This window comes from Panulirus ornatus, chromosome 66 (genome assembly GCF_036320965.1).
Source record: "Panulirus ornatus isolate Po-2019 chromosome 66, ASM3632096v1, whole genome shotgun sequence".
Classification (NCBI taxonomy): Eukaryota; Metazoa; Arthropoda; class Malacostraca; order Decapoda; family Palinuridae; genus Panulirus; species Panulirus ornatus.
Genome location: NC_092289.1, coordinates 10,497,485 through 10,518,126, shown reverse-complemented (window position 1 = coordinate 10,518,126; position 20,642 = coordinate 10,497,485). Strand labels below are relative to the sequence as shown.

The window sequence follows — 20,642 nt, the reverse complement described above, 5'->3', positions numbered from 1 at the left end:
AAGAGGATATATGTGTCGGAGGTGGAGGGATCGAGGAGAAGTGGGAGACCAAATTGGAGGTGGAAAGATGGACTGAGAAAGATAGTGTGTGATCGGGGCCTGAACATGCAGGAGGGTGAAAGGAGGGCAAGGAATAGAGTGAATTGGATCGATGTGGTATACCGGGGTTGACATGCTGTCAGTGGGATGAATCAGAGCATGTGAAGCGTCTGGGGTAAACCATGGAAAGCTGTGTAGGTATGTATATTTGCGTGTGTGGACGTATGTATATACATGTGTATGGGGTTGGGTTGGGCCATTTCTTTCGTCTGTTTCCTTGCGCTACCTCGCAAACGCGGGAGACAGGGACAAAGAAAAAAAAAAAAGAAATATATATATATATATATATATATATATATATATATATATATATATATATATATATATGTATATATATATATATATATATATATATATATATATATATATATATATATATATATATGTATATATATATATATATATATATATATATATATATATATATACATGTATATTTCAAAGAGAAAGAAAAAGTATTCCTTAAACTACCGCCCGATTAGCCTTACGGCAGTGTTAAGTGAAACGATGGAGAAAATAATACGAGATAAAATTGTTACGCTTCTAGATCTCAAAAATATATCGGACAACCAACAAGGTTTCCGGAATAGAAAATCCTGCCTAACAAATCTGCTTGAATTTTTTTATGTTATTTATCAGAATTGGGACGAAAAAGTCCCGTCTGATGTAGTATATTTAGATTTCCAAAAGACTTTCGATAAAGTACCTCACAAGAGACTTTTGTAAAAACTCAGACACACGGAACCGATGAAGAGACTGGCTTACCGGAAGAAAGCAGCCTGTAGTATTAAACGACAAAGCCTTAGATAGGCTAAACGTAGGGAGTGGTGTGCCACAGGGGTCGGTCAAAGGCCCAATTCTTTTCATAATATACATTAATGACCTAGAACTCCGTCGCATATCTAAGATCTCCAAATTTGCAGACGATAGTAGACTAGGAGTTAGAGCTGTAAACATGTAGGACTGTGAAATGGTACAAAAAGGTCTTAACTTTTTAGCAGAGTACTTTATTAAAAAAGGGGGTGACTATGTTGTTGACTGGTTGGAAAGGATATTCATTGTATGTACGGCTCATGGTGAAATACCTGAGGATTGGCAGAATGCACTCATAGTGCCATTGTACAATGGCAAAAGGGATAAAGGTGAGTGTTCAAATTACGGAGATATAAGTTAGTTGAGTATTCCTGGGAAATTATATATGAAATTACCTCCAAACTGACTTGTCCCTCAACCCTGCTGTACCTAATAACCTTGCTCTTATTCACATTTACTCCCAGCTTTCTTCTTTCACAACTTTACCAAATTCAGTCACCAGCTTCCGCAGTTTCTCATCCGAATCAGCCACCAGCAATATATCATCAGCGAACAACTGACTCACTTCCCAAGCCTTCTCATCCACAACAGACTGCACACTTGCCCCTCTCTCCAAAGCTCTTCCATTCACCTCCCTAACAACCCCATCCATAAACAAATTAAATAACCATGGAGACATCACGCACCCCTACCGTAACCGATTCACTGAGAACCAATCGCTTTCCTCTCCTCCTACTCTTACACATGCCTTACATCTTTGATTAAAACTTTTCACTGCTTCTACAACTTACCTCTCACACCATATATTCTCAGTACCTTCCACAGAGCATCTCTATCAACTCTATCATATGCCTTCGCCAGATCCATAAATGCTACATACAAATACATTTGCTTTTCAAAGTATTTCTCACATACATTCTTCAAAGCAAACACCTGATCCACACATCCTTCACCACTTCTGAAAACACACTGCTCTTCCCCAATCTGATGCTCTGTACATGCTTTCACCCTCTCAATCAACACCCTCCCATATGATTTCCGAGGAATACTCAACAAACTTATACCTCTGTAATTTGAGCACTCACATTCATCCCCTTTGCCTTTGTACAATGGCACTATTCATGTATTCCGCCAATCCTCAGGCACCTAACCATGAATCACACATGCATTAAATAACCTTACCAACCAGTCAACAACACAGTCACCACCTTTTTTGATAAATTCCACTGCAGTGCCATCCAACCCCCTGCCTTGCCAGCTTTCATCTTCCGTAAAGCTTTTACTACCTCTTCTCTGTTTACAAAATCATTCTCCTTAACCCTCTCACTTCGCACACCACCTCGACCAAATCACCCTATATCTGCCACTCTATCATCAACCGCATTCAACAAACCTTCAAAATAAATTTACTCAGTCCATCTCCTTCTCACATTGTTATCACCTCCCTATTAGCCCCCTTCACCAATGTTCCCATTTATTCTCTTGTCTTACGCACTTTATCTCCTTCCAAAACATCTTTTTATCCTCCCTAAAACTGGATGATTCTCTATCACCCCAACTCTCATTTACCCTCTTTTTCACCTCTTGTACCTTTCTCTTGACCTCCTGTCTCTTTCTTTTATACATCTCCCAGTCATTTGCACTATTTCCCTGCAAAAATCGTCCAAATGCCTCTCTCCTCTCTTTCACTAACAATCTTACTTCTTCATCCCACCACTCACTCCCCTTTCTAATCTGCCCACCTCCCATGCTTCTCATGCCACAAGCGTCTGTCGCGCAAGCCATCACTGCTTCCCTAAATACATCCTATTCCTCCCCCACTTCCCTTACGTCCTTTGCCCTCACTTCTCTCCATTCTGCACTTAGTCTCTCCTGGTACTTCCTCACAAAGTGTCTTTCCCAAGCTCACTTACTCTCACCACTCTGTTCACCCCAACATTCTCTCTTCTTTTCTGAAAACCTCTACAAATCTTCACCTTCGCCTCCACAAGATAATGATCGGACATCCCTCCAGTTGCACCTCTCAGCACACTATCATTCAAAATTCTCTCTTTCGCGCGCCTATCAATTAACACGTAATCCAATAACGCTCTCTGGCCATCTCTCCTACTTACATACGTAAACTTATGTACATCTCTCTTTTTAAACCAGGTATTCCTAATACCAGTCCTTTTTCAGCACACAAATCTACAAGCTCTTCACCATTTCCATTTACAACAATGAACACCCTATGTACACCAATCATTCCCTCAACTGCCACATTACTCACCTTTGCATTTAAATTACCCATCACTATAACCCGGTCTCGTGCATCAAAACTACTAACACATTCACTCAGCTGCTACCAAAACACTTGCCTCTCAGGATCTTTCTTCTCATGCCCAGGTGCATATGCACTAATAATCACCCATCTCTCTCCATCCACTTTAAGGTTTACCCATATCAATCTAGAGTTCACTTTCAACATTCTCCTTTCACATACTTTTCCAAATTCACTCACCAAATTCTACAGTTTCTCACTCGAATCAGCCACCAGTGCTGTATCATCCGCAAAGAACAGCTGATTCACTTCCCAAGCTCTCTCATCCCCAACAGACTGCTTACTCTCCCCTCCCCAAAACACTTCCATTTACCTCCCCAACGATCCCCCATCCAAGAACAAATCAAACAACGATGGGAGCATCCCACACCCCTGCCGTAGACCAGCCTCCACTGGAAACCAATCATTCTCCTCTCTTCCTGCTCGTACACATGCGATACAATCTTGATAATAACTTTTCACTGCTTTAAGCCGCTTACTTCCTATACCATGTACTCTTTAGTCCTTCCACAAAGCATCTCTATCAACATTATCATATGCCTTCTCCAGGTCCATAAATGCCATATACAAAGCCATCTGTTTTTTAAGTAATTCTCACGTACATTCCTCAAAGCAAACACCCAATCTATGCATCCTCTACCTCTGAAACCACACTGCTCCTCCCCAATCTGATGCTCTTTACATACCTTCACCCTCTCAATCAATACCCTCCCATACAATTTTCCAGGAATACTCCACAAACCTATGCCTCTGTAGTTTGAACACTCAGCACTTCAGCATGATCCATACAACATTGAATATCCTTAGCAAACAAACAACAACACAATCAACCCTTTTCTTAATATATTCTACTGCAATACCATCCAAACCCGTCGCCTCGCTGGATTCCATCATCCGCAAGGCTTTCACCACCTCTTCTCTCTTCTCCAAAACATTCTCTCACTTCGCATAACCCCCTCCCCCTCCCCTCAACCAAAATACCCTACGTGTGCCACTCTCTCATTAAACACATTCAACAAACCTTCAAAATGCTTACTCCATCTTCTCACTTCATCACTACCTGTTACCACTTCTCACCTTGCCCTCTTCACCGATGTTTCTATTTGTTTTCTCGTCTTATGCACGTTATTTGCTTTCTTCCAAAGCATCTTTTTATTCTTCCTGAAGTTTGATTATATCTTTATACCCCCAACTCTCATTTGCCCTTCTTTTTCAACACTTGCACCTTTCTGTTTTGGCCTCCAGCCACTTCCTCTAGTAAATCTCCCAAAAATTTGAGCTCCTTCCTTGCACTTATCGTGGCGAATTAATGTGACTGTTCAGTTAATTTATAGACTGAACAGTTTGGGAGGTTAATGCAAGGGTCTTGGAGAGTAAGACGAGTATGCACTTATTACGGGGTGAGGATTCTGGAAAGTGAGTTAGCTTTTATCTAGTGATGACACAGCATTGGTGACAGATTCGTGTAAGAAACTGCAAAAGTTTGGAAGAATATGTGAAAAGACGAAGTTGAGAGTAAATGTAACAAAGCAAGGTTGATAGGTTTATCAGAGCAGAGGGAGAGGTTCGTTGGGATGTGAGTTTGAACTGGGAAAATTAGGAGGAAGTAAAGAGCTTTAGATACCTGGGAGTGGTCATGGCGGCGAATGAAACCATGGGTGGGTGATGGGGCGAAAGTTCTGGGATCATCAAGGAATGTGTGGAAGAGAGGTTTTTATCTGAGAGAGTGAAAATGGGTTTGTTTGAAAACATAGTTGCCCCAACGATGTTGTATAGCTGCGAGACATGGTCCATAGATGAGGTTGTACGAAGCAGGGTGGATGTGCTGGAAATGAAATACTTGTTTTAAGGAGGAAGTGGGGTTTACAGATTTCTAGCAGCGTTTCTACACGCAGTAGGGTATGTTTATGAAGGATGAACTACACCTGAATGAAGTGGGAACTGAGCGTTTTGATGGGTTCCTTAGTGAATCTACACGTGCGTTTTGGAGACAAAAACGTAGCCCTTGTGGAACAGACCCTTCCCCCTCCGTAAGTACTTATCGAAATAGGTCTCAATCTCATCATAGAAGTATGTTCAAACTAGAAGCATACAAAATAGAATTTCAGAGTTAGAGACAACAGTGTTAGAAAGGAAATTATGGTACAATTGTTAAATCCAATTTCCACGTCGAATACGCTATTCCAGGGTAAACTATGTTTAACTGTGATTGGGGACACAAAGTAGGTGATATCTTTTATTTTGTCGGCATTTATTCTAATCCTCATTTTCTTGCAGAAATTAGACACAAACTTCGTATCAAGGTAGGAGTAGGTTTTTAGGCCTCAAGTACCAGATGAACACAGAAAATTTTGCGGTCAGTTAGAGGAAGTTTCTAATAGACGAGATTCTATCACAGCAGGAGATTTTAAGATATCGGTAGGTAAGTGAGGGGAAACCCTTTGCAGTGGCTCCGGGCGAGGACTATTCTACCTGAAGATCTACCTAATAGCGTCTTATCCAACTCGTCGAGAAACCTACTCGCGACGAGAATACATCAGATTAAGCGCTAACAACAAATGATGATCTTGTTCATAATGTTGAAGATGACTCACTTTGTCAGTTCTATGATGACCTTCTCACTCATAAGCTTTTTCTTCCGCTAGTTACCTTGTCACTTACAAGGTTATCACTTTGCAACTCACTTTGATACTTATAAGCCTATTATTCAACTATTCACTTTGTCACTTATAAGATTATTTTTCCTCTATTCACTTTGTCACTTATGTAGGCTTATTCTTATGGACTCCCGTAGTGTAAAGGTTAGCGTTCGTGACCGTGACGCATTCACAGGCCGCTCAGTGTCGAGCGCATAAGTTCGAATCCTGGTTGCGGCAGTCAGTCCACAGTCAACCCAGCTGTTCATCCATCCCTTGGGGTTAGTCGATAAAATGGGGACCTGGCCCAGGCTAGGGTATATATGTATACACACACACACACACACATATATATATATATATATATATATATATATATATATATATATATATATATATATATATATATATATATATATATATATATATATATATATTTTTTTTTTTTTTTTTTTTCATACCATTTGCCATTTCCCGCGTTAGCGAGGTAGCGTTAAGAACAGAGAACTGAGCCTTAGAGGGAATATCCTCACCTGGCCCCCCTCTCCGTTCCCTCCTCTGGAAAATTAAAAAAAAAACAAGAGAACGGAGGACCTCCAGCCACCCGCCCCCTCCCCCCCCAGTCGCCCTCTACGACACGCAGGGAATACATCCTTACATCCTCGATAAAAACTTTTCACTGCTTCTAACAACTTGCCTCCCACACCATATATTCTTAATACCTTCCACAGAGCATCTCTATCAACTCTATCATATGCCTTCTCCAGATCCATAAATGCTACATACAAATCCATTTGCTTTTCTAAGTATTTCTCACATACATTCTTCAAAGCAAACACCTGATCCACACATCCTCTACCAGTTCTGAAACCACACTGCTCTTCCCCAATCTGATGCTCTGTACATGCCTTCACCCTCTCAATCAATACTCTCCCATATAATTTGCCAGGAATACTCAACAAACTTATACCTCTGTAATTTGAGCACTCACTCTTATCCCCTTTGCCTTTGTACAATGGCACTATGCACGCATTCTGCCAATCCTCAGGCACCTCACCATGAGTCATACATACATTAAATAACCTTACCAGCCAGTCAACAATACAGTCACCCCCTTTTTTTTTAATAAATTCCACTGCAATACCATCCAAACCTGTTGCCTTGCCGGCTTTCATCTTCCGCAAAGCTTTTACTACCTCTTCTCTGTTTACCAAATCATTTTCCCTAACCCTCGCACTTTGCACACCACCTCGACCATATATATATATATATATATATATATTTATATATATATATATATATATATATATGTATATATTATTTTTAGTAATTTTTTATACTTAACCGGTTTCCCGTGTCAGCGAGGTAGCGCAAGGACACAGACAAAGAATGGCCCAACCACTCATATATACATACATTCCCATACACTCACATATTCATACATATACATATCAACATATACATGCATATACATACACAGACACATATATGCACATGTATATATTCATACTTGCTCCCTTCATCCATTCATGTTGGTACCATGCCACTCAGGAATTAGACCTGCTTCCCCCCTTATAGCATGGTAGTGCCAGGAAAAGACAGAAAAAAGCCACATTCTCTCACACTAAACCTCTAGCTGTCATGTGTAATGCACTGAAACCACCACTCCCTTTCCACATCCAAGCCCCACAGACCTTACCATGGTTTACCTCAGATGCTTCACATGCCCTGGTTCAGTCCATTGACAGCACGTCGACCTAGGTATACCACATTGTTCCATTTCATTCTATTCTTTGCACGCCTTTGATCCTCCTCTATGTTCAGGCCCCGATTGCTTAAAATCTTTTTCACTCCATCCTTCTACCTCCAGCTTGGTCTCCTGCTTCTCCTTCTTCCCTCCACCTCTGACACCTTGTTCAGGCCCTGATCGCTCAAAATTTTTTTCAGTCCATCCTTCTACCTCCAATTTGCCTCCTGCTTCTCCTTCTTCCCTCCACCACTGACACATATATCCTCTTTGTCAATCTTTCCACACTCATTCCCTGCATGTCTCCAAACCATTTCAATACACCCTCTTCTGCTTTCTCGGCCACACTCTTTTTATTACCATACATCTCTCTTACCCTTTCATTATTTACTTGATCAAACCACCTCACACCACATATTGTCCTCAGACATTTCCAACACATCCACCCTCCTCTAAACAACCCTTTTTATAGCCCCATGCCTCGCAACCATATAAGATTGTTGGAACCACTATTCCTTCAAATGTACCCATTTTTGCTCTCCACACATTCTTCAACGCTCCCAGAACCTTCGCCCCCTCCCCTACCCTGTGACTCACTTCCGCTTTCATGGTTCCCTCCACTGCTTAGTCCACTTCCAGATATCTAAAACACTTCACTTCCTCCAGTTTTTCTCCATTCAAATATACCTCCCAATTAATTTGTCTCTCAACCCTACTGAACCTAATAACCTTGCTCTTATTCACATTTACTCTCAACTTTCTCCTTTCACTCACTTTACCAAACTCAGTCGCCAACTTCTGCAGTTTCTCACCCGAATCAGCCACCAGTGCTGTATCAAAAGCGAACAACAACTGACTCACTTACTAAGTCCTCTCATCCACAACAGACTGCATACTTGCCCCTCTCCAAAACTCTTGCCTTCACCTCTTTAACCACCCCATCCATAAGCAAATTAAACAATCATGGAGACATCACACACCCCTGCTGCAAACTGACATTCATTGGGAACCAATGACTTTTCTCTTCCTTACTCATACACATGATAAGAGAGATGAAAGCAAAACTAGGTAAAAGGAATGCAGAGATTGAGTGTGGTGGTGAGATATTGTGACCAGTGGCAAGCTTGTTTGTGGATAATACTGTCTGTTAGTGGAGGAATTTGAAGGTAAATGCAAGTAATTGTAAATTAATGGTGCTTGGAAGGAAACAAGAGTGAAAGTATAGATTTTGGAAAATCACATAGAGTGAAAGAAGAAAGTGTACTAAATTGTGCTGTGGATATTGGGGGGAAAAGATTGGAAGAATTGAAGGAATTTAAGTATTTGGGAGTTGTCGTGTGTAAGTGTGTTGATATGGAAGGAGAGATATGGGAGAGAGCAGTACAGGGTAGAAGAGTCATTGTGTCCCTTAATAGATTAATGAAGGGAAGTGAAGAGAGGATTAAAGGACAGCATAGTCCTCCCAACCCTGACTTATGCAGCCAAAACATGGATATGGAATGAGGCACAGAGGTTAAGAATCCAGGCTTTGGAAATGAGTTATCTGAGAAGAGCATGTGGTATGACTAGATGGAATGAAGAAAGAAATGAAAGGGTTTGTGAGAAATGTGGTATGACAAGGAATTCAAAGGGAATGAATTGTGGAGTGGTAGAATGGGTAAAATGTAATAGTTTGAGGTGGTTTGGGCATGTGGAATGAATGAAAGACTGTTAGTTTACAAGGAGAGTGTATTATAGTACAATTAAAGGATTGGCATGAGTGGAAGACCACCTGTGACATGGGCAAATAGGGTGGAGGAATAGTGGAAGGAGAGAAACAGAGGAAGAATGCTTGGAATGGTGTATGCAAGGAAGGCATGTAAGGACAGGGATAAGTGGAGGCTCTTTAAGCGTGGCCACCCCTTGATGGGAGTTCCCGTGGGAACAGGCATCAGAGATATAGATAGATAGATAAGGGAGAGGTTTAAGTATGAACTGAAAAAAGTGTTAAGGGACAGCATTGTCCTCCCAGCCTTGGCCTATGCAGCTGAAACATTTATATGAATGTCATGATTCCAGGCTGTGGAAATAAGTTATTTGAAAGAAGCATGTGGTATGACTAGATGGCATAAAGAAAGAAATGAGGGGGTGTATAAGAGATGTGGATGGCAGGGAATGCAAAGAGAATGAATTGTGGAAAATTAGACTCGGTGAAGTGTAATACTTGAGGTAGTTTGGGCATGTAGAAAGAATTCTAGATGGGAAGTTTACAAGGAGAGTTTATGATAGTACAATCAAAGGGTCTGGTGTGAGGAAGACAACCTGTGACATGGAGAAATAGAGTGGTAGAGTGTGTGCAGGAGACAAATGGCGGAAGAATGCATGGAATTGTATATGCAAGAGAGGTGTATATGGATAAATAGACGATAAAGCAGTTACCTCTTTATGGAAAGCCTTATCCTTGATATTTCAGCTTTTGTATTTCAAATACCATAATGGAAATTCTTTTTGGAAAAAATTTCTTTTGTCATTTTTCTTTCATATGAAAGGAAATAATGGATTTTTGTACAGATTTTTTGCAAAATTGTATATGTATATGTATATGTATATATCCCTGGGGATAGGGGAGAAAGAATACTTCCCACATATTCCCTGCGTGTCGTAGAAGGCGACTAAAAGGGAAGGGAGCGGGAGGCTGGAAATCCTCCCCTCTCGTTTTTTTTTTTTTTTTTTTTTTTTTTTTTTTTTTAATTTTCCAAAAGAAGGAACAGAGAAGAGGGCCAGGTGAGGATATTCCCTCAAAGGCCCAGTCCTCTGTTCTTAACGCTACCTCGCTATCGCGGGAAATGGCGAATAGTATGAAAAAAAAAAAAAAAAAAAAAAATATATATATATATATTATCCCTGGGGATAGGGGAGAAAGAATACTTCCCACTTATTCCCCGCGTGTCGCAGAAGGCGACCAAAAGGGAAGGGAGCGGGGGGCTGGAAATCCTTCCCTCCCGTTTTTTTTTCTTTTTCCCAAAGAAGGAACAGAGAAGGGGGCCAGATGAGGATATTCCCTCAAAGGCCCAGTCCTCCGTTCTCAACCCTACCTCGCTAGTGCGGGAAACGGCGAACAGCATGAAAGAAAAATATATATATATATATATATATTATCCCTGGGGATAGGGGATCAAGAACACCCCCACGCACCCCCCGCGCGTCGCAGAAGGCGACTAAAAGGGGAGGGAGCTGGGGGCTGGAAACCCTCCCCTCTCGTTCTTTCTTATATATATATATATATATATATATATATATATATATATATATAGCGTCTTGATTAGGGCCTCAGCTGCCCGTGCCGTCTCAGCATACAGAAAAAAACTGATGTTGGCACTTAGAACCTTATTATTCTTCTATTCCTTTGTCACATATAAGCATATTCTTCCGCTACTTACTTTGTCATCTGTAAGCTTATTCTTCCACTATTCATTTTGTCACTTATATCCCGTTATTCACTCATCCTTTCACTATTAGCTCTGTAGTATCTTTCATATGTTTGATAAACCAAACACCCAAAAGTTTATCTCCTTATCTCCATAAACCCCCACTGCTTGGAGAAAGGTACTTTGCTGCAATTAGTCCGCTTCTTCATAACACTGAAAGCATCATTATCAGGCTCAAGGTGCCGTACACTTTAATGCAGTCTGACACGTGAGGAAACCTAAAGCAGAATTATACGAAAAGATTACAAAAAAAAAAGAATAACAACTTATATATTCACGTCTTGTCATGCACCTCAAGATAGTTGTACCCAGCGCCATTACCATTCTCACTGATCACGTCAACAGTTGGCATTTACTGTAGCTTGCATGTAGGTACCCAATCATTACGTACAACTGCCCCTGATTTTAACTGTAAAGCCGCTCAGATACTAATCTATGATTTAGTGTAGGATAGCTTTTACGGAGTCTAGAGTACCCAGATATCTTAGAAAAAGGCATGGGACTGTCTGTAGTCATTAGTGTCGTCCCTGGCAACTGTGTTCATCCGGAGAGATTTAACAGTTGCAGTATTCCTGTTCGGAGTTTTGAAGAGTCTCTGACTTAGGTCAAATGAAGAAGAACATATTATCTTCTGATCCATCAGACTAATTATGCCGCCAGTTATATGGACCATATCTTATCTTTTTCTTCCTGATTTTGTTTTACTGACAGCCTTATGTTTCTTGACTATGAATAGATATCTTTGTCTATATTACTGGAATGATTTATATTTTCATGCACACTTTATGTAACTTTTCGAGGTTACACAGGTGACTGTGAGAGCTCGCCCTCTGGTAGCAAGATGACAACGGTCCGTAGTTTCTCAAGTGTTAAGATTACAAATAGAGATAATTTTCTGTGATCTTTTTCTGTTTTGCCTTCTTATTTCTTTGTTATTTCCTTATTATGTTTCTTTTTGTGTAATCCTTTATAAGGTATTCTCTCCTCTTCTAATCATGATATTCGTCAAAGTAATCTTTGCTATTAGGGCTGTAACCCGCTTTATATCAGTACCGATTTTTATCCTCTTTTTCCAGGTGGTGTAACGTGTGTTACACTCTTTGGCTCCGTCGCCTGAGTAGGACTGAGGATCACGTTGTCTCACGTTCCACGTTCGTGCCTCATCTCAACTTTCACTCCGGCTTACCCTCAACAAGCTTCAGAAATTATGCGGTCGCTTCCCAGCGGCTGAAGAACTGCATGACGTAAGATCCTAAATGCTAGTCTGTGTTCGAGTTGCGCACACTGAAAAAAAAAAAAAGAGAAAGTTTCATCCAAAAGTTAACCTATAGAAATATTTTCACCTCTTGTTCACGGAACTCAATACAGATTTTTTTTTTCGTAGTTCAATTCCAACCATTCTCATTTCAATCCCAGTAACAATACTGCTCTCCAGACGACAGAAGTGTTCCGAGAACGACCTCCTAGATCTGTTAGCTCATCTGTGGGATTTTAGTTAACACTGGTAATGTTATGTTCCTTCTGGAGTAATACTTCACAGTTTTCCATCTCTCCTGCCAATAGGATGCTATCATGGGCTGCAGATTGGGAACCATGTATTGTAGGATTTTCCAAGCAGAGACTCTCTCTCTCTCTCTCTCTCTCTCTCTCTCTCTCTCTCTCTCTGTTTTAACTGTGGTTTATATGACGTCAGATGCCTTGGCGAACAGGCAGAGTCTCTCTCTCTCTCTCTCTCTCTCTCTCTCTCTCTCTCTCTCTCTCTCTCTCTCTCTCTCTCTCTCTCTCTCTCTCTCTGGTTTTAACTGTGGTTTATATGACGTCAGATGCCTTGACGAACAGGCAGAGTCTCTCTCTCTCTCTCTCTCTCTCTCTCTCTCTCTCTCTCTCTCTCTCTCTCTCTCTCTCTCTCTCTCTCTCTCTCTCTCTCTGGTTTTAACTGTGGTTTATATGACGTCAGATGCCTTGACGAACAAGCAGAGTCTCTCTCTCTCTCTCTCTCTCTCTCTCTCTCTCTCTCTCTCTCTCTCTCTCTCTCTCTCTCTCTCTCTCTCTCTCTCTCTCTCTCTCTCTCTCTCTCTGGTTTTAACTGTGGTTTATATGACGTCAGATGCCTTTGCGAACAAGCAGAGTCTCTCTCTCTCTCTCTCTCTCTCTCTCTCTCTCTCTCTCTCTCTCTCTCTCTCTCTCTCTCTGGTTTTAACTGTGGTTTATATGACGTCAGATGCCTTGACGAACAAGCAGAGTCTCTCTCTCTCTCTCTCTCTCTCTCTCTCTCTCTCTCTCTCTCTCTCTCTCTCTCTCTCTCTCTCTCTCTCTCTGGTTTTAACTGTGGTTTATATGACGTCAGATGCCTTGGCGAACAAGTCCTAAGACGTTTTCTAGGATTCCGCTTCAATTCTAGATGAAAATGGAGGAGATTATGTGTCCAGACAGTCAAGCATCAGAGATGGTCTTTGTTAAAGTCAGATGTACACCTGCAAACTAATTCTCGAGTCGGGATATTCAGTTGACAGCGTAACTCAAAAATGCAGCAACAGTGAAGACAATATGGCTGATTGCTTCTGCGTATCTAGTGTCCCACTTGTACGCCTCAGTTATACATGAATCATGCCTACACGTTACAACCGTCTTCTGTCTCTCCTCAGTATCTTGACCTGTCCAGCTCCTACTCCTCCTCCTTCTCCTCTTCTTCCACCTCCTATCCCTTAAAAAACTTTCCAAGCTGAATGTAAGAATGTGAAAGGAATGAAGAACAGAATGGAGAACTAGGCATGATGGGTAATGTGGTTCTATAATATTTCTGTCCCACTTGTCCTGTGCGAAAATTTCACACAATAAACAAGGATATTGTACAATCACATCACTATGGATCATAATGGGATAAGGAATAATATAGGTCATTGGTACAGAAACTTTATTGATAGCGCACAATATGAAACAGACATAGGAATATACATATACATATATATATATATATATATATATATATATATATATATATATATATATATATATATATATATATATATATATATATATATATATATATATATATATATATATAAGGCATGTGAAGCGTCTGGGGTAAACCATGGAAAGCTGTGTAGGTATGTATATTTGCGTGTGTGGACGTATGTTTATACATGTGTATGGGGGTGGGTTGGGCCATTTCTTTCGTCTGTTTCCTTGCGCTACCTCGCAAACGCGGGAGACAGCGACAAAGAAAAAGAAAAAAAAATAAATACATATATATATATATATATATATATATATATTCCAAAAAAGGCCCAGTCCTCTGTTCTTAACGCTACCTCGCTAACGCGGGAAATGGCGAATAGTTAAAAAAATATATATATATATATATATATATATATATATATATATATATATATATATATATATATATATGAAGTCTGTTGGGGATGAGAGAGCTTGGGAAGTGAGTCAGTTGTTGTTCGCTGATGATACAGCGCTGGTGGCTGATTCATGTGAGAAACTGCAGAAGCTGGTGACTGAGTTTGGTAAAGTGTGTGAAAGAAGAAAGTTAAGAGTAAATGTGAATAAGAGCAAGGTTATTAGGTACAGTAGGGTTGAGGGTCAAGTCAATTGGGAGGTGAGTTTGAATGGAGAAAAACTGGAGGAAATGAAGTGTTTTAGATATCTGGGAGTGGATCTGTCAGCGGATGGAACCATGGAAGCGGAAGTGGATCATAGGGTGGGGGAGGGGGCGAAAATTTTGGGAGCCTTGAAAAATGTGTGGAAGTCGAGAACATTATCTCGGAAAGCAAAAATGGGTATGTTTGAAGGAATAGTGGTTCCAACAATGCTGTATGGTTGCGAGGCGTGGGCTATGGATAGAGTTGTGCGCAGGAGGATGGATGTGCTGGAAATGAGATGTTTGAGGACAATGTGTGGTGTGAGGTGGTTTGATCGAGTAAGTAACGTAAGGGTAAGAGAGATGTGTGGAAATAAAAAGAGCGTGGTTGAGAGAGCAGAAGAGGGTGTTTTGAAATGGTTTGGGCACATGGAGAGAATGAGTGAGGAAAGATTGACCAAGAGGATATACGTGTCGGAGGTGGAGGGAACGAGGAGAAGAGGGAGACCAAATTGGAGGTGGAAAGATGGAGTGAAAAAGATTTTGTGTGATCGGGGCCTGAACATGCAGGAGGGTGAAAGGAGGGCAAGGAATAGAGTGAATTGGAGCGATGTGGTATACAGGGGTTGACGTGCTGTCAGTGGATTGAATCAAGGCATGTGAAGCATCTGGGGTAAACCATGGAAAGCTGTGTAGGTATGTATATTTGCGTGTGTGGACGTGTGTATGTACATGTGTATGGGGGGGGGGGGTTGGGCCATTTCTTTCGTCTGTTTCCTTGCGCTACCTCGCAAATGCGGGAGACAGCGACAAAGTATAAAAAAAAAAAAAAAAAAAAAAATATATATATATATATATATATATATATATATATTTATAAATATATTTATATATTCCTAAGAGTCCAGGGGGAAAGGAAACACAATAATTTCCCGAGTGTACTTTCGTGTAATAATCACATCATCAGGAGAGATATAAGAAGAAAATATAACAGTCTTTTTGTAGAATATTCAAAGTTACAGCTTCCCGTTTGTCTCCTCAGATGATTTCTCAAATGAGTTCTCCCTTGATGCCTCATGCTCGCGTGATTCCTCCTCCCGTGACTCCTCTGATGAGTCATCATCTTCCGGTGATTCGTTTCCCTCCTCCGATGACTCTTCCGAGGAACTGGACACAGTCTTCCTGAAATGATTTCAAGGAATTATTACAAGAATGGTGGATATTGTTGCATTAGGATAAGTGGTTACTGTTCCAGACCTTGGCGCATTCACGGGCCTCCTAGGGTCGAGGGTATACGTTCGAATATATATATATATATATATATATATATATATATATATATATATATATATATATATATATATATATATATATATATATATATATATATATATATATATATATTTTCCCTGGGGATAGGGGAGAAAGAATACTTCCCACGTATTCCCTGCGTGTCGTAGAAGGCGACTAAAAGGGAAGGGAGCGGGGGGCTGGAAATCCTCCTCTCTCGTTTTTTTTTTTTATTATTTTCCAAAAGAAGGAACAGAGAAGAGGGCTAGGTGAGGATATTCCCTCAAAAGCCCAGTCCTCTGTTCTTAACGCTACCTCGCTATCGCGGGAAATGGCGAATAGTATGAAAAAAAAATATATATATATATATATATACAAAGGCAAAGGGAATAAGAGTGAGTGCTCAAATTACAGAGGTATAAGTTTGTTGAGTATTCCTGGTAAATTATATGGGAGGGTATTGATTGAGAGGGTGAAGGCGTGTACAGAGCATCAGACTGGGGAAGGGCAGTGTGGTTTCAGAAGTGGTAGAGGATGTGTGGATCAGGTGTTTGCTTTGAAGAATGTATGTGAGAAATACTGAGAAAAGCAAATGGATTTCTATGCAGCAATTATGGATCTGGAGAAGGCATATGGTAGAGATGATAGAGATGCTCTGTGGAGGGTACTAAGAATATATGTTGTGGGAGGCAAGTTGTTAGAAGCAGTGAAAAGTTTTAATAGAGGATGTAAGGCATGTGTACGTGTAGGAAGAGAGGAAAGTGATTGGTTCTCAGTGAATGTAGGTTTGTGGCAGGGGTGTGTGATGTCTACATGGATGTTTAATTTATTTATGGATGGGGTTGTTAGGGAGGTAAATGCAAGAGTTTTGGAAAGAGGGGCAAGTATGCAATCTGTTGGGGATGAGAGAGCTTGGGAAGTGAGCCAGTTGTTGTTCGCTGATGATACAGCGCTGGTGGCTGATTCATGTGAGAAACTGCAGAAGCTGGTGACTAAGTTTGGTAAAGTGTGTGAAAGAAAAAAGTTAAGAGTAAATGTAAATAAGAGCATGGTTATTAGGTACAGTGGGGTTGAGGGTCAAGTCAACTGGGAGGTAAGTTTAAATGGAGGAAAACTGGAGGAAGTAAAATGTTTTAGATATCTGGGAGTGGATCTGGCAGCGGATGGAACCATGGAAGCGGAAGTGAATCATAGGGTGGGGGAGGGGCGAAAATCCTGGGAGCCTTGAAGAATGTTTGGAAGTCGAGAACATTATCTCGGAAAGCAAAAATGGGTATGTTTGAAGGAACAGTGGTTCCAACAATGTTTTATGGTTGCGAGGCGTAGGTTATGGATAGAGTTGTGCGCAGGAGGGTGGGTGTGTTGGAAATGAGATGTTTGAGGACAATTTGTGGTGTGATGTAATTTGATCGAGTAAGTAATGTTAGGGTAAGAGATATGTGGGGAAATAAAAAGAGCGTGGTTGAGAGACCAGAGGATGGTGTTTTGAAATGGTTTGGTCACATGGAGAGAATGAGTGAGAATAGATTGACCAAGAGGTTATATGTGTAGGAGGTGGAGTGAACGAGGAGGAGTGGGAGACCAAAGTGGAGGTGGAAAGATAGAGTGAAAAAGATTTTGAGTGATCGGGGCCTGAACATGCAGGAGGGTGAAAGGCTGGCAAGTAATAGAGTGAATTGGATGGATGTGGTATGCCGTGGTCGACGTGCTGTCAATGAATTTAATCAGGGCATGTGAAGCGTCTGGGGTAAACCATGGAAAGTTGTGTGGGGCCTGGATGTGGAAAGGGAGCTGTGCTTTAGGGCATTATTACATGACAGCTAGAGACTGAGTGTAAACGAATGGGGACTTTGTTGTCTTTTCCTATTGCTACCTCGCACACATGAGGGGGGAGGGGATGTTATTCCGTGTTTGACGAGGTGGCGATGTAAATATATAAACGCGAACGCGGGAAACAACGACGAAGCAAAATAAGATAATAAAAAAAAGACATATATATATATATATATATATATATATATATATATATATATATATATATATATATATATATATATATATATATATATATGTATATATATATATATATATATATATATATATATATATATATATATATATATATATATATATATATATATATATATATATATATATATTTTTTTTTTTTTGCTTTGTCGCTGTCTCCCGCGTTTGCGAGGTATCGCAAGGAAACAGACGAAAGAAATGGCCCAACCCACCCCCATACATATGTATATACATACGTCCACACACGCAAATATACATACCTACACAGCTTTCCATGGTTTACCCCAGACGCTTCACATTCCTTGATTCAATCCACTGACAGCACGTCAACCCCAGTATACCACATCGCTCCAATTCACTCTATTCCTTGCCCTCCTTTCACCCTCCTGCACGTTCAGGCCCCGATCACACAAAAACTTTTTCACTCTATCTTTCTACCTCCAATTTGGTCTCCCTCTTCTCCTCGTTCCCTCCACCTCCGACACATATATCCTCTTGGTCAATCTTTCCTCACTCATTCTCTCCATGTGCCTAAACCATTTCAAAACACCCACTTCTGCTCTCTCAACCACGCTCTTTTTATTTTCACACATCTCTCTTACCCTTACGTTACTCAATCAAACCACCTCACACCAAACATTGTCCTCAAACATCTCATTTCCAGCACATCCATCCTCTTGCGCACAACTCTATCCATAGCCCACGCCTCGCAACCATACAACATTGTTGGAACCACTATTCCTTCAAACATACCCATTTTTGCTTTCCGAGATAATGTTCTCGACTTCCACACATTCTTCAAGGCTCCAAGAATTTTCGCCCCCTCCCCCACCCTATGATCCACTTCCGCTTCCATGGTTCCATCCGCTGCCAGATCCACTCCCAGATATCTAAAACACTTCACTTCCTCCAGTTTTTCTCCATTCAAACTCACCTCCCAATTGACTTGACCCTCAACCCTACTGTACCTAATAACCTTGCTCTTATTCAAATTTACTCTTAACTTTCACACACTTTACCAAACTCAGTCACCAGCTTCTGCAGTTTCTCACATGAATCAGCCACCAGTGCTGTATCATCAGCGAACAACAACTGACTCACTTCCCAAGCTCTCTCATCCCCAACAGACTTCATACTTGCCCCTCTTTCCAAAACTCTTGCATTCACCTCCCTAACAACCCCATCCATAAACAAATTAAACAACCATGGAGACATCACACACCCCTGCCGCAAACCTACATTCACTGAGAACCAATCACTTTCCTCTCTTCCTACACGTACACATGCCTTACATCCTCGATAAAAACTTTTCACTGTTTCTAACAACTTTCCTCCCACACCATATATTCTTAATACCTTCCACAGAGCATCTCTATCAACTCTATCATATGCCATCTCCAGATCCATAAATGCTACATACAAATCCATTTGCTTTTCTAAGTATTTCTCACATACATTCTTCAAAGCAAACACCTGATCCACACATCCTCTACCACTTCTGAAACCACACTGCTCTTCCCCAATCTCATGCTCTGTACATGCCTTCACCCTCTCAATCAATACCCTCCCATATAATTTACCAGGAATACTCAACAAACTTATACCTCTGTAATTTGAGCACTCACTCTTATCCCCTTTGCCTTTGTACAATGGCACTATGCACGCATTCCGCCAATCCTCAGGCACCTCACCATGAGTCATACATACATTAAATAGCCTTACCAACCAGTCAACAATACAGTCACCCCCTTTTTTAATAAATTCCACTGCAATACCATCCAAACCTGCTGCCTTGCCGGCTTTCATCTTCCGCAAAGCTTTCACTACCTCTTCTCTGTTTACCAAATCATTTTCCCTAACCCTCTCACTTTGCACACCACCTCGACCAAAACACCCTATATCTGCCACTCTATCATCAAACACATTCAACATACCTTCAAAATACTCACTCCATCTCCTTCTCACATCACCACTACTTGTTATCACCTCCCCATTTGCGCTCTTCACTGAAGTTACCATTTGCTCCCTTGTCTTACGCACTTTATTTACCTCCTTCCAGAACATCTTTTTATTCTCCCTAAAATTTAATAATACTCTCTCACCCCAACTCTCATTTGCCCTCTTTTTCACCTCTTGCACCTTTTTCTTGACCTCCTGTCTCTTTCTTTTATACATCTCCCACTCAATTGCAATTTTTCCCTGCAAAAATCGTCTAAATGCCTCTCTCTTCTCTTTCACTAATAATCTTACTTCTTCATCCCACCACTCACTACCCTTTCTAATCAACCCACCTCCCACTCTTCTCATGCCACAGGCATCTTTTGCGCAATCCATCACTGATTCCCTAAATACATCCCATTCCTCCCCCACTCCCCTTACTTCCATTGTTCTCACCTTTTTCCATTCTGTACTCAGTCTCTCCTGGTATTTCCTCACACAAGTCTCCTTCCCAAGCTCACTTACTCTCACCACCCTCTTCACCCCAACATTCAATCTTCTTTTCTGAAAACCCATACAAATCTTCACCTTAGCCTCCACAAGATAATGATCAGACATCCCTCCAGTTGCACCTCTCAGCACATTAACATCCGAAAGTCTCTCTTTCGGGCGCCTGTCAATTAACACGTAATCCAATAACGCTCTCAGG

The 20,642-nt window shown here is 40.9% G+C and overlaps 1 protein-coding gene across 1 annotated transcript in view; it reads right to left on the bottom strand.

The window, feature by feature from the left end:
• Positions 1 to 15,605: 15,605 nt before the first annotated feature.
• The window catches only part of LOC139746855 (uncharacterized), a 39,810-nt gene continuing 34,773 nt past the window's right edge, over positions 15,606 to 20,642 (bottom strand). Inside the window, exon 3 of the mRNA XM_071658471.1 lies at positions 15,606 to 15,859. Within this exon, the coding sequence (XP_071514572.1) occupies positions 15,694 to 15,859 (166 nt within the window). The 3' untranslated portion in view covers positions 15,606 to 15,693. The remainder of the gene's footprint in view (positions 15,860 to 20,642) is intronic.